Here is a 15527-nt window from a genome sequence, read left to right as displayed (position 1 = left end):
TGCAGCATAAAGCAAATTATCTCTTTATTTGCTGTATAAAATTTTATTATATAAAAATATTATAAGTAGTAGAAAAAGATTAATTAGGCCTTTAAGGCTCCATATAAGCAGTTCATTTAATTTGGAGAGCAATATTATTAATATTTTATATTTAATACGTAATCAAGGGAAAATTGACCATAAGACATTTAATAGACTTAATATGCATTATATAATTAGCACAACAATATGAAATTATTTAAAAACTATTAGTAATATAGATCATCGTGTTACGTTAGCAAACCACACCAAATGTTGCTTGTGCTTCTCGGACTTGTTTATCTCCAAACTCACTCACCCAATATATAAATAAACTTAAAACCAATTTTTTTAGAGAGGGAGAAATTAAAGATAATTGTGTGATATAGTTGAATTTGGGTAGAGAAAGTCTTCTTATTTTTCAAGAGAGCTTAAAATAGGGTTTGTCTTTTCCCTCTTTTGCATTCAATTCTTCTCTCCATTTCTTTGTGTCATCCCATCTCCTTCAATTACTCCATAACCGCCTCAACCCCTCTCTCTTTCTATACTATGTTGATCTCAAATTTCTCTATAAAGCCACTTAAAATGATATCAAGATTCTAGGTTCTCATCTGGCTCTCTCTCATGGCTTCAAACAAGGTCAGCACCAACAACAACGAGCATCATCACTCTACACAAATAGCTCAACATCATCAGATGCAACACGATGATCAAATCAATCATCATCAAAATCAAAATAATAATCACATGTTCTCGTTCGGGATGATGCAATCATCCTCATCATCCACGCCCTTCAATATGTAAGCAATTTTCGCCTCCCTTTTTTTCTTCAACTTCAATTTTGTTTGTTAATTAAGTATGATTGTTTCAACAGAAGCAAAGAATCCGGCGCTTACGACTTAGGAGACTTAGATCAAGCTCTATTTCTCTACCTCGATGGACAAGATCAAGACCAACGACGTAAACATTTATATATACCTTTAACTCTATACTTATAATTTTTTTTAAAAAAAATTTACAAATTTTTCTTCATCTTTCTTGAGAGAAGTAAGTTAGAATTTGTACTCTCTTTGACCAGATCCTCAAAAAGATTTTTCATTTTTAGTAGTGAAAAAAAAGAATATGTTCTCTTTTTTTAAGGATTCTTGTTTTCTCAAAATTTGGACAGACATGTAACAAACTTCTGAAATGTGAATTTGATGTTAACTTAGCCATGTACGAATTTAATTTGTTTGACCTCTTTTTGAATAAAATTTTATTACCTTATTGTAATTAATTTAATTGAGAAAATTAAAATTCGATTAAATTTGTGTCTGAATTTCTGCAGAGATGAGGCCACACACTCTCAATATTTTCCCCTCTGAGCCCATGCATGTAGAGCCATCACCAAAACCATCAATCATCAAGGTAATCAAACTTCAAAAAAAAAAACTATTTTATTGATTTCATTTTCTTGTTAAATTATGATGGTGGGTTTGTTGAATTAAATTAATTTTGTGTTTTTGGTAGGGAATAAGCAGTGGTTCGAAGAAATCATCTGAGCCATCTAATCACAGAAATTATGTTCAAGAACCGGCCAAAGTAGTTAAGGTTAGGATATTAAATTATTGCAATAGTAATAAACAAATGTCCATTTGTAACAAATCCAATGATATCCCATTAATTAATTGATGAGATTCATGCAACTAAGATTTTGTACTTGGATTAGTTAATTAATTCCTTTATTGATTTATAAAATCACTTAATTGCAGCGTGAGGGAAATCGCAAAGGGCATACCTCTAGCTCAGAGCAAGATGGTCCAAAAACATCTGATCCAAAGGTTTTTCAATTTATTTTATTTTTTCACGAATTGAATAATTATCTTTGTGTTTTTTCAATTCTATTTTTCCTAATTCTACTAATACATGTATGCAGACTCTGAGGAGGCTTGCACAGAATAGAGAAGCAGCCAGGAAAAGCAGGCTTAGGAAAAAGGCAAGTTTTAATTTGATTAATTGATCTATACAATATTAATAATTTCTATAATCTATGTTAATTGATGTAGGCTTATGTTCAGCAATTAGAGTCAAGCAGAATGAAGCTTACTCAATTAGAACATGACATTCAAAGAGCAAGATCACAAGTATAGTCATATTTAATTTAATCTCCATTAATTTAATCTCAATTCCATAACTAAAAAAGTTTATACTATGTTTCTTCCTTTAGGGAGTGTTTTTGGGAGGAAATGCTAACGCAGGTGGAGAGCAAGGCCTTCCTTGTACCAACATATCTTCAGGTACAAACTTTTTCTCAATAAAAAAGAAAGACGAAAAACGTACCACGCATGTGGCCTAGTTGGTAGAGTGACGACAGCATGACTAAAAAAAGTCGCGGCGGGCGTGAATCTCTAAGCTAATTTAGTTATTAATTACTCCATCCGTTTCTTCATAGTTGAGTCATTTTTCCATTTCGGGAAGTTTCTTCATAGTTGAGTCATTTCCATATATAGTAATTATTTTCTTTTTCTTACTTTACCCTCTCTTACTTTTTTCTCTCTACTTTATTCACTTTCTACTTTATTCTCTCCACCTTTCTCTCTCTCTTACTTATTTTATCTATTTATTCAACACACTCAACATCCCTTTCTTAAACCCCATGCCGAAAAGTTTCGCCAAAACTATGGTGAAACGGAGGGAGTATTTAATTAATTGATTTAATTTTGCGAGTTCCAAGATGCGGCGTTGTTCGACATGGAGTACGCTCGGTGGCTGGAGGAGCACCACCACCTGATGGTGGAGCTGAGGAGTGCGGTTCACGAGCACCGGCCAGAGAGCGAGCTCCAGATCCTGGTCGACAACTCGTTGGCCCACTACGACCAGATGATCGGCCTCAAGAGCGTGGCTGTCAAGTCCGACGTCTTCCACATCTTCTCCGGTATGTGGCGGACCCCGGCCGAGCGCTGCTTCTTGTGGATGGGCGGCGTCCGGCCGTCGGAGCTCATTAAGGTTCGTTTGCTTACGTAAGTAAAAACCCTAATTTCAAAGATACCCTAATTTTTATAAAAAAAAACCCTAATTTAAAAAAAACGAGAAACCTAAATTGAAATGTGGAATTGAAGTTTTTGTGATGAAATTGAATTCTGTGTGTGTGTAGATAATAATGAATCAGGTGGAGCCGTTGACGGAGCAGCAAATGGTGGGGATTTACGGGCTGCAGCAGTCGACGCAGGAAGCAGAGGAAGCTCTCTCTCAAGGGCTTGAGTCATTGAACCAATCTCTCACGGAAACCATAGTTTGCGACACTCTAACTCTTCCACCAAACATGAACACATTCATGGCGCAAATGTCTGTCGCCATTAACAAGCTCTCAACTCTCGAAGGCTTTGTTAGACAGGTACCTAATTAATTGATGATCAATTTGTATGCTTTTTACTGTTCTTGTTTCTTGAAATGTTGTTTATCAATGTGTGGCTTAGTTAGGTTATCAATGAACCATAAAAATAAAGAAATTCACAACAGTATAAGTTTAATGCGAAATTGATAAAGAATGAGAGGGATCGAATGGAAGTGATTCGAATGTTATTAGTGAAAAATAGGATCCGCCTTTGTTAGAAATAAAAGTGGACTAATTATAAGAGACAGACCAAAATAGCAAAAAAAATGAACTTTTTTTTAGGGACGGAAAGAATGTGTTTGTGCTTTAAATGATCATATGCTAATTAACCCAAGATTCTTAGGGAGAGAAATTCAATATAGTGCTCTACAAATACTATTATATAAAGATAAATATGAGGCCATATTTTTCATGATGTCACTGTCATAACTCTTTGACTTGGAAATACCATGAAAAAGACCATCCACCATAAGTTCTTTGATCTTCATTTTTTTAGATTTGATTGCTTTATAGTATGGGAGTTAACTACTTTTCTTGATGGATAAATGAGCATGCGTATACATAAAATGATTTTCTAGCAATCAACCTTTTATATACATATATAATACACATTAAATTTTCGTTGCATATGCGTTAATTTCTTGATATTTAGTGGAAATTACTAGCTTTTAATCGTGAGCATGTGAGTCCTCTTTTTATTAATGTATTGTATATTTAAAATAACTGAATTAGTTGAATAAAGTTTACAAAAGGTTACGCCTCTGCATGTTTTTACACGCGTTAGCGGTGATAAAATAGTGTTTAGTTAGTTGAGTCCAATAATACTTTTCCTCTTGTATACAATTTCTAGTCAACAATCTTAATAGAAGCATGCCAAGAAATAAAATAAGAAAAAAATTACACTACACCCTTCCAAATATTAGTATATATCTAGTCATACACCAAACACAAGTACTATTCCTTGTCTCTAGACATCAAATGATCAAATCAATCAAGAACAACCTTTTATGTGCATATTAATCAAATGTTCCATGTTTTAATGCTACCTAAAAGTTTTATTAGTCAACATTCATGCTTTAGTAGCACTCATCAATAATAATGGTAATTACTATTATTGCTGTTGTTGTTTTAATTTTGTAACTGTGCTTGTTTTTGTTTTTTGTTTTTTTATAAATATAATTAATTTTTAAAAAAAATGTTGAAATAATATAGGCTGATAGCTTGAGGCAGCAAACCCTTCACCGACTGCAGCAACTTCTGACGACCCGCCAAGCAGCGCGGTGCTTTCTGGCCATCGGAGAATACTTCCACCGCCTCCGCGCCCTCAGCTCCCTCTGGCTCACCCGCCCCCGCCATGACTGAAGCCGGCACCGGAGAAATGCAGTGTCCTGAAAAGCCCTAGTTTAGTTAAGACATAAATATATATAGAAGTAGTTCAAACTTTCTCTATTTTAGTTTTTGCTTGACAATTTTGTTCGATCTTTTATAAAGATGTAGTTGAAATATTAATTACATGCCTATTAACGAAAATGGTGATTTAAAGAAGAGAAAGAGGAAAGGAATTTTGAATACTGAAAAAATGGAATATAATTACGACCAATTTTTATTTTAATTTTTATGTAAAATCTTTATCATTAGTAGGCAGGGTGCATGATATGGGGGAGTTACAATATAAGTAGTCAAAGAGACCTTGATTGTTTTTGAATAATTTGATTTTACTGATACAACCACACAATAAATACATATATATAAGTAGAAAATTTTGATTTGTGGAAAATTCTTAGTTGTGAGGTTGGTGTAGATAGACTAGTTCAACTGCATTTGTTGCATTTTATTTGTTTCTTTCTTCTTTTACAACCACTCTCTCTTTCATAGCAACAATGGTAGACCACGTCTTCTGTGCGTGTGTTGGCCTAATGGTAGAGTGGTTAATGCCTGGACCAAAGGTCACGGTGTAGAATCCACCATGCGGCCTTCAAAATTTATGCTTATTGCCAATGAAACAAAAAGATTGACACCCAAATTTTCTCATTCAATATCTCTTAAAATGAGTAGATTTTCATATCATATGGCAAAATGGACAAACACATTTCACTAATTTCACAATTTTATTGAGTTTCTCAACAAGGTATTATCCGTTAACAACACAAATCAGACTGAAAAGATTAACCAACATTTGAGTTGTAGTACAAATGTGAGTCAGGGTCGAACAAGACTTACCGATTATCCTAATCGCGTGTACAGTATCATGAAGGAGATTCCTTCCGTTGCAGTCTAGCAAGTCCGTCCACAATGGCTCTACGGAATTCCCCATTGTGGAGAAGGAAAGACCAGACGTGGCCGCCAGAAACCCACCTTACTTCAGACCCTGGCCATGCCTTCTGAAGCTCCAACACAGAGTGTTTCGGGATATACCCATCGTCCTGCAATTAATAGCCTACCGTTTAGCTCAACCTATATTCGCAGATACGAGAGCAAAATTCACAACTGACAAAAACAAGTCAATCAAAATATCCTCCATGCTTTAAAATTCTTTCAAGAGCTAAGAAAATGAGCCACGTGTCTTACTCATACTAAGCCTACCAAAACCAGCTTCGTAGTCTAACCAATGCAGAAGGCTACAAGCCTCTTCGACGGTGGCTCTTCCTAATAGGAGCAAATCACTAACATACAACAGCTTTGTACCATACTGCTGCAAAGGGTGCCTTCTTCCATAGAAAAGGTCTGTAAATGCATTGCTTCAATAAAACTCAATAATCTGATGAAAACCTGTGGATTTGGGTAAAATGACAGTTCGACTTCACCTCTCAAGCACCATAGTTGCTATGTTTTTCTTCAGCAGTGGCCAACCAAGACGTAACCTCCGCTCAAACGAATGGTCTCCTGTCCCTGAAATGAAAGGACATATGCCTCACATTATCGTCATAGTTCCAATGTATCCAATCCATATAATCTTTGGATAGATTGATAAAACATAAGATTAAATGATCGGATGGTCAAATGAGATCAAAATCAATCAATCCGTTGTATTAAGCCGTAGATTAGTTTGGATGGCTTTATCTAACCATCTTACTGCTCAGAGTAAATGCCCCCTCATTCTTTCTATCACAATCAGACCAATTGCATATATCAATGTTCACACAAGTTAATTAGTTGCGCTGAAAATAGAAGCGAAGAAAAGAAAAAATCTCAACTCTATAACCTTCTCTTGTGTTTCAATATTTGAGATCACCTACACATATGCAAATGTCAGCATACCAAGTTGTGGACACACTCATAACCAAGGCTACGACCACTTAGTTCCCTTTGCAAATCTTATTAACATCTTCGTCAAGACAATCACCACCAACGACCCTTCAATAGCTGCATACACTTAATCAAGTATGACTTAATTTTAAGTCCAGCTCCATCATTCAATTCAGAGGTTTCCACTGGTAAAGAAATCACCAATACTCAAACACACAACCATTTCCAAATCAATAAGCAAAATTAGCTCAAATGATCAAAGGCCTTGGAATATCCCAAAGTTCCAATCCACCTTCATAAACAATGGATTGACCTACTGCAGTCTATCAAAGACTAATCCTAAAAAATAAACGCCCCCTTAATGAACTATGACACAGCTCTAAATCCAACACCATCGTCTGATTCAAAGGCTTCGTCTAGTGACAATTTCCAAGCCAAATACACACACACTAGGTTCTAGGTAAAGACAATAACCATTACTCAACACACAGAGAGAGAAGGCAGGACTAGCAACACAATACTCAAAACAAACCAATTCCAAAATCCAATAAGTTTCCACAACACATCACAGCATCCCAATGCAAAGAAATGAAAATACCAGCAAGATGAACAACACATGCCATCCTTAGCTCTCGGGAGGCAATGCATCTTAAATAAACACCCCTTCTCTCAAACAAGCAGTCTTATAATCCCACCCAAAGCAGGAGGCCAATTCTGACCTTCTTTCTCAGGAAACATTAGATCTATCATCCTCTCCAAGAGCTCAAGCTTGGTGCCGCCCCATCCCCTCGAGAAAAATGGAGGGCTAATCCTTGTTCTGTGCAGTAATGCACCATACACATGATCCACCACATACTACAGTGTGCCCATATTAGCAGCTACCATTTCCTTTTTTTCAGGACAGCACCTCAAGAATCAAGAAAGACTAGATTTTTCCGTCGATTTTGGGATGTATGAGAGAATCCCACATCAAAAGGGATCTAATTGGTACAAGAATACCAAATGGGAAGGGGTTCTATATAATAACAATTACAAGAAGTTGAAATTCAGATCTAGCGAGCTAAACTTTCCAATTTCCAGCACAACAATATCATATTGCTGCAAGCTGCAACGAGAGAGAGAGAGAGAGAGACGATTCTGTATAGTGGTAAAAGGACTAAGTTAGATATGAAACAACAATTCCGATGAAAAGGGGATTTATGCGCAATCGAGAGAGGGAAACTGATTTTGAGCTTGAATCAAAATAATTATACAAGTATTTAATTAAAAAATGATTTTTTTTTAAAATCTGTAGATGTTTAAATTTTTAATATTTTTTAAATTATTTCGGAATAATTAGTATTAATTTATTATAAATTACTAAATATTAATAAATTGGTTTAGCTCTTGGATCCATTTTATTTTAGGGAAATATCATGACTTAAGCCATTCGAAATTCTTTTCAAGTTGATAAATCAAATGTTTCCTGATAAATAATGGGTTAGCTCTTGGATCCATTTTATTTTACTGAAATATCATGACCTAAACCATTCGAAATTCTATTCAAGTTGGAGTACAATTGAAAAGATATCTACTAATAAAAGTTTATAGGTTTTAAAGGTCGTAACAAAAATGATATAATCGCTAAAATTGCAAAATAAATTTTTGGATTTCAAATATGAAAATATAATTGATAGATCAATAAAAGTTGTGGTAATAGATTTTATCATTACCTATTTTTAAGAGGATCAATTAATTCTATATTTATTAAAGTGAGTGTGATTACTCAAACTCTAAACCTATTAATTAGAGAAGAAGTATAGAAAAGGAAATTACGTTAAAATTAGTACTAGCAATTCAAAATACTTAATAAATTTGGCATTTAAAAAAGGGTAGTGATTTAGAGACATAATGTCTCTATGCCATAATACCTCTATGTCTCTTTGACATAAGATTAATTCAAATATGGACTAATATACCCTAATTGAATTATACATACCAACTCAAATTAGATATATATCCGTATTGATTTTAGCTAAATTGTAATGTTCCGTTTTCATTTGTGCATTAGATTAGACTTTATTTTTACAAATATTAGGCAGGTTTTTATATTTTCTTAAGTAGTAGTATTAGGAAGCTAGTATATTTTATTACTATATTATTTTTATATCTTAATTATATTCGTAATGTGCTTTGTATAAGTTTGATTTTCTTTCTATTTTTTATACTTTTTATATACCAATAGTTAGTTTGTATTTTAATTTTTATGTTATTTAGTGGTTTTAATTTGTTGGTATGTGTTTGAAAGTTCAATTTGTCACGGTATATTCATTTTTAGATATAAGATATACTCCGTATTTTGTATTTTATTGTTTATTTTGTAATTATAATATTGTTAGTTTTACATAATATGACTTGTTTTCTTAATTGTGCTATAAAATAAGTACCTATTTTAATTTTATAATATGTATGACTTTGAAATTGAACATTATGGTGATAATAATCAAATTTTTAATTTAAAAAAATAGTAGATAATAAATGAGTTAATAACATATGATTATATTTTTTTTATTAAGATATGACCATAGCGTTTCAAAATTGAAGAATTAAATGAAATTAAATTTGGGATTGTAAAGAATTACATAAAATCTATGAAATTCTTAAAATCAAAATCACAAACTTAATTTATACCAATATATCATACTTATATCAAATTTTAATTTATTTCACCATAATGAATTGAACTAAGAACTCTAATATTTTATAAAGCATATGAGAAAATATTTAATATATAAACTAAAATATAAAATAGATGAGTTTGGAACATGTGATTATTTAATATTTTATAGCTATATAATTTGTGTTTTTCTCTTTTTTAATAAAATATAAGAGTTTTTAGCTCAGTTTATTATATCGTGAGTACAATTTGCTGCATGATATATTGAATTCAACATAAAAAAATCTTGTGGATTAAAAGTGTCAGAATGAATTAGTTTATCGCTATTGAACATTACAAATAAAGTATTTTTTTGTCATATGTTATAGATATTATAGTATTATTTACTACTCCAACATTTTAATTAAAATTAAATTTGATAACGAATTTCTAATACTTCATATATTTAATTTATTTTTTTAATAAATTATTCAAATTAGAATTTATAAAGACTAGTTTTATAAGAAAATCCATCTAATATATATCATTATTAGATGTTAAGTTTATCAATATTAAAAATTATAATTCACTTACAATGTAATCTTTTTGCCATACGTGATAAATCTTACAATTAGTTATTATACATTTTATTAAAATTAAATAACAAATTTTTAATACTTCTTATAGCTAATTATATAAAATTTAAATTTGTAAAGACTAGAGTTTGATAAGAAATTCATCATTATTTGTTTGTTACTAATAAGTAGCATTATCTATTTATAAACTAATGTACATCAAATGTATAAAATAAAATAAAATTAAAATACTTAATGAATGCAATAAAAGGGGGAGATAAAAAAAAATTGTTCATCGTAAACTGGATGCCAAAAAAAAGGGTATGCCTAAGTTAGAGTCTAAGTGAGAGCAATGTCAATAAATAGATATCATTAATACACAATTTAATGTAAGGGTAGTATAGTATATATACATAAAATAAATTAAATTAAAAAATAAATAAAATCCATAATTACTATTTAACCCTCATTATGGCATTGCTATTATGTCTCTAAATCATTTTTCTTTAAAAAATTCGCTAATTCGTCCCCTTCCGTCCTCAAGTAAAAAAAAAAGATTCGCTTATTCGTCCCTAGGCATGCACAAGGGTCACGAACCGCAGGTTCCGGTTCATGAACCGGCGGTTCACGGTTCAGGAAATGCTTGAACTTGAACCGGCCCGCCTACCTCCCGGCGGTTCCGGTTCCGGTTCAAAAAACCGCCGGTTCACCAGGCGGTTCAAAACCGTCGGTTTTTTGCCTGAACCGCCTGTTCCGGTTCATGAACCGGCGGTTTAACCGAAATTTTAAAAAATATATTTTTTATTTATAAAAATTGATTTTTATATTTAAAATTAATTTTTACAAATGAATACAAGAAATTCGTAATAGCCCATATATATTTGATAGGCTTGTGAATTTGAGAAACCATTCTTGGTTGTTTCTCTTTTATAGAGACATCCTTGAATGTTTTATGTTCCACTTTCGATGTGGGACAAACTTATTCTTGGTTGTTTCTCTTTTATAGAGACATCCTTGAATGTTTTATGTTCCACTTTCGATGTGGGACAAAATCATTCTTGGTTGTTTCACTTTTATAGAGACATCCTTGAATGTTTTATGTTCCACTTTCGATGTGGGACAAACTCATTCTTTGTTGTTTATCTTTTATAGAGACATCCTTGAATGTTTTATGTTCCACTTTCGATGTGGGACAAACTCATTCTTGGTTGTTTCTCTTTTATAGAGACATCCTTGAGTGTTTTATGTTCCACTTTCGATGTGGGACAAAATCATTCTTGGTTGTTTCTCTTTTATAGAAACATCCTTGAATGTTTTATGTTCCACTCTCGATGTGGGACAAAATCATTCTTGGTTGTTTCTTTTTTATAGAGACATCCTTGAATGTTTTATGTTTCACTTTCGATGTGGGACAAAATCATTCTTGGATGTTTCTCTTTTATAAAGACTTCCTTGAATGTTTTATGTTTGACTTTTGATGTAGGACAAAATATGTTGAAGTATTTTCTTTTATAACTACATGTTTAGAGCATTCATTCATCTTTTTCCAATGTGGGATACAAAACTTTCTTTTGTCTTCTATTTTTCTTCATGTTTTGTATGATATATATAAACAAAATTATTATTCAAATATATTCTTGATTGATAAAAATAATGAATTATTGAGAAATATGATTTGTATATAGAAAATATTTATTTGTATGATAATTATGGTTAGGTTTATACAATTTGTATAAGAATTATTTTTTTAATGTGTATAATATTATTTATTAGTTAACATATACATAAATTTATAAATATAAGCAAATCATTAATGATAAATAACTAATGAATAATAGTTTATGTAATATTATTTGTTATTATTACATAAACTATTATGTCCAATATTAAGTATTGATATTTTATAAATATATACATAAATAACTAATGAAATAGAATAATTTGCTTTGATCATAAATACATAAATTTATTATAGAATAATATTGGACATAATAGTTTATAAATACATAAATAATATTGGACATAAACTATTATGTCCAGTATTAGTATCAATACTTAAAAAATATCAATACTTAATAGGACATATTACATAAACTATTATTCATTAGTTATTTATCATTAATGATTTGCTTATGTTTATAAATTTATGTATATGTTAACTAATAAATAATATTATACACATTGAAAGAATAATTCTTATGCAAATTGTATAAACCTAACAATAATTATTATACAAATAAATATTTTCTATATACAAATCATATTTCTCAATAATTCTTTATTTTTATCAATCAAGAATATATTTGAATAATAATTTTGTTTATATATATCATACAAAACATGAAGAAAAGTAGAAGACAAAAGAAAGTTTTATATCACACATTGGAAAAAGATGAATGAATGCTCTAAACATGTAGTTATAAAAGAAAGTACTTCAACATATTTTGTCCCACATCGAAAGTGGAACATAAAACATTTAAGGATGTCTCTATAAAATAGAAACAACCAAGAATGAGTTTGTCCCACATCGAAAGTGGAACATAAAACATTCAAGGATGTCTCTATAAAAGAGAAACAACCAAGAATGAGTTTGTCCCACATCGAAAGTGGAACATAAAACATTCAAGGATGTCTCTATCAAAGAGAAACAACCAAGAATGATTTTGTCCCACATCGAAAGTGGAACATAAAATATTCAAGGATGTTTCTATAAAAGAGAAATAACCAAGAATGGTTTCATAAATTCGCAAGCCCATCAAATATATTTGGGCTATTATGAATTTCTTGTATTCAATTGTTTGTAAAAATTGATTTTTAATATAAAAATCAATTTTTATAAATAATTTTTTTTTAAAATTCGGCCGAACCAGCGGTTCAAACCGTCGAACCGCCGGTTCACGGTTCACAATTCGCCGACCCTGAACCGGCCCGTGTTAACCGGCAACCCTCCGGACGGTTCAAACTGCCGGTTCCGGTTCATGAACCGGTGGGCCCGAACCGGCAGTTAACCGCCAGGCCGGTTCGGTTTGTGTATGTCTATTCGTCCCCTTCCTTCCTCAAGTAAAAAAAAAGATTAACGAAAAGAGAATCCTTGAAAATGAATTAAACTGAAGTAAATAAATATATCACCAACTTTCAAATCTAAGAATATCTCTAACCATTTACACTAAACTCAAACTCATTTTAGTATAAATGTCACGTTAAATATGATTTTATTCCAACAATTAACACTAAACTTACACTTAAAAGAATATTCTCTACATTATGCCTTTTTTACTCACAAAATTTAAAAAACTTTTGGGTTTGAGTTTAGTGTAAACCTAAAGATATGTATTTTTTTTTCAAAAAACCAAAAATAGGATTGGTTTTGAAGTACTATTGGAGCTAATTACCTATCTCATTTTAGGTTTTAGTGTACCCTTGGAGATGGTCTAAAAACTTGCAACACTAATAATTGGTCTAAATTATTAAACATCTTACTTTGTTTTATGCGCGATTAACACAGATCCGTAATCAATGCGAACTCAAACTTTTCTATGATTATAAAAAAGGCATAATAATGTTTAAACCTTTTGCAGTTCAAATTTAGAACCATGTATGTTTAAACATTCATGTTCTACAACATAGCCACAAAACCTTTATTTACATCTCTTTGGAATAGAATTCATATGCATATGATCGATGCTTCTCTAAAACTGAACCTAATCAGAAATGAATATGAAATGTGATTTGTAGCATGAGAAAAGCTACAAACATATCAACACAACTACTAGTATCTTGTCCTCAAGAAATGACCCTACAAAAAAAATTCTCAAGAATTGGATCATCAGTTTATGACCAAAATCATTTGATCTCAACCTTGGTTGAGAGACCAAACGAGCTTTAATCGATTCCAAACGAGCTTTCCTCTCAGGCTCAGCGCATGGACATCAAAGTCCGGACCCTTTTCTCCCTCTCGGCCCTCTTGGCAGATGGAGTCCTCTTCATCTTCTGGAGCTCCTCCATCACCACCCTCTCAACTACATCAATACTGTTCAAGAGCTTCTTCTGCGGCGTCAAACAAGCTGCTGCGTCTCCCCCCTCTTGATGCGTGATATCGAGCAATATCTTGGTAACTTTGCCTATGCTTCTTGGCCTATACAAAACCGGCAAAAGCATAGCTTTGTTTTGCTCAAGATGAGCACTTGGCGTGCTAGGTTGAATACGAGCTGCTGTTTGTAGGCCTTCGCCACCTCCTCGTTGCTCCCTTCTTCTTCTTCTTTCAAATGCCTACACAAAGAGAGAGAGATAGAGTTCAAATCATAAGTAATGTAATCCAGCATTTGAAACCACATTCACAACATCAATCAACTTAAAAAAGAAGGGAAAATGAAAATTCATTCATTAATTCTACCTTCACTACAGCAGTAATGTCATTGAGAGGCTTTCTGGGATACCAAGCAGGCAATGCACCTCCACGGCCACGGCTACTTCCCAAGTTCTCCGACCCTGCCAGCCTTCCAAAGCGCCTTATACTCGGAGTACCAAAACCACCCACACGGCTACGACCACTCCCCACCAAATGTGACAAGTTCTGAGCCCTAAATATCGGGGATCCAGCATTACCAGCCATCGTCGTATCTCTCCACCGGAATGGAGTCCTTGCATCTATCCCTTCCTCATTATCATCCACAAGAACAAAAGGTATCGGATTCCCCCTTCCAATGTTCCTTGAAACTCTCCTTTGGCTGTAAGATGCTATGATGCCATCCTGCCTCGATAGCCGATCTCGTGACACAGCCATTTTGTCAAATACCTTCAACGCCAAATCAATTCAACAATATCAAGATCAATTCACAACAATGGGAAATCACATTCTTCCACTACTTAAACCCTAAATCAAATTCACAAATCCAAGCACACCTACTTAAATCAAAACCGCATCAAACATCTCAAGTAAACTCAAACCCTTTCCACAACAACAATGAACTAAAATCAACACTAAGAATCAAGCATCTGTGCTACAGGAAACGCAAAAAACTACATTACTTCCTCAGTAACTAGTTCAACTACTTCATTTCCAACCTAAAACTGCCAATTTCCGAGCATGAAAAATTATCAAAAAATTTAGCATCTACTAACCTTCGAAGGATTGATCCGGTGAAATGGAGGAAAATCAACGGGAATTGATTTTGTGAAAGAGGTGAAATGGTGATTTTGTGAAATGAAAGAGGGGCGGCAATTTAAACAGTAAAGTCGAAAATGAAGTGAAATTTGAAAATCAGCAAAAAATAGAAAGCGGGATGGCGATGCCGAAATTTTTCCGTTGAAATTCAAATTTGTTCAAAAGCGGAAGGTCAACTTTATTATAATTACCATTTTATCCGTCTACCTTGTTTTAGTTCTGCTTTAATTAGAGTTTCATATAATTAGCAACTTAATCACAGTGAGTAGAGAGTGAATTTAATTGGAAAACAGTAAATCTTCAATAATTATGTTACGCTGGACACATTAATAGTCCATACATTTTCTTGTATACGCGCGTGCATGCCTAAGAGTGTTGATTGACCTGCAATGGCAATGAATCACGTTGCATTACGCTCTTTCAATTTAGATAAAAGAAATTGCTACAACTCTCATCTAAATAGCACACTTATTCTTTTTCATTAAATTTTTGTATACCTTTTTTTCCTTATAAATA

The 15527-nt window shown here is 32.6% G+C and overlaps 2 protein-coding genes and 1 long non-coding RNA gene across 5 annotated transcripts; 1 reads left to right on the top strand and 2 right to left on the bottom strand.

Annotated features, from left to right (window-relative positions):
• Window positions 1-409: 409 nt before the first annotated feature.
• LOC121771347 (bZIP transcription factor TGA10-like) lies at window positions 410-4753 on the top strand. The gene is made up of 11 exons (XM_042168130.1): window positions 410-818; window positions 893-978; window positions 1346-1425; window positions 1528-1608; window positions 1770-1838; window positions 1934-1993; window positions 2064-2141; window positions 2225-2294; window positions 2732-3003; window positions 3152-3391; window positions 4604-4753. The coding sequence occupies exons 1-11, from the start codon at window positions 643-645 to the stop codon at window positions 4751-4753; spliced, it is 1362 nt and encodes a 453-aa protein (XP_042024064.1). The 5' UTR covers window positions 410-642.
• Window positions 4649-7843, bottom strand: LOC121771348. 3 transcript variants are annotated; one of them, XR_006044003.1, is made up of 4 exons: window positions 6196-7843; window positions 5960-6115; window positions 5612-5814; window positions 4649-4779 (listed from the first exon to the last, which is right to left on the bottom strand). It is a non-coding gene; the product is annotated as an uncharacterized LOC121771348 (long non-coding RNA). The 3 variants fall into 3 exon arrangements; XR_006044002.1 differs by lacking the exon at window positions 4649-4779 and having other exon boundaries at window positions 5481-5814; window positions 6196-6280; window positions 7236-7843; XR_006044001.1 differs by lacking the exon at window positions 4649-4779 and having other exon boundaries at window positions 5481-5814.
• Window positions 7844-13445: 5602 nt separating this feature from the next.
• On the bottom strand, window positions 13446-15105 carry LOC121771015 (protein POLYCHOME-like). The gene is made up of 3 exons (XM_042167813.1): window positions 14969-15105; window positions 14241-14642; window positions 13446-14116 (listed from the first exon to the last, which is right to left on the bottom strand). The coding sequence occupies exons 2-3, from the start codon at window positions 14628-14630 to the stop codon at window positions 13763-13765; spliced, it is 744 nt and encodes a 247-aa protein (XP_042023747.1). The 5' UTR covers window positions 14631-14642; window positions 14969-15105; the 3' UTR covers window positions 13446-13762.
• Between the last annotated feature and the right edge of the window lie 422 nt (window positions 15106-15527).

Source organism: Salvia splendens, chromosome 16 (assembly GCF_004379255.2).
Source record: "Salvia splendens isolate huo1 chromosome 16, SspV2, whole genome shotgun sequence".
Classification (NCBI taxonomy): Eukaryota; Viridiplantae; Streptophyta; class Magnoliopsida; order Lamiales; family Lamiaceae; genus Salvia; species Salvia splendens.
Note: the sequence above shows the minus strand (reverse complement) of the source record. Positions and strands in the feature narration are given on the sequence as shown.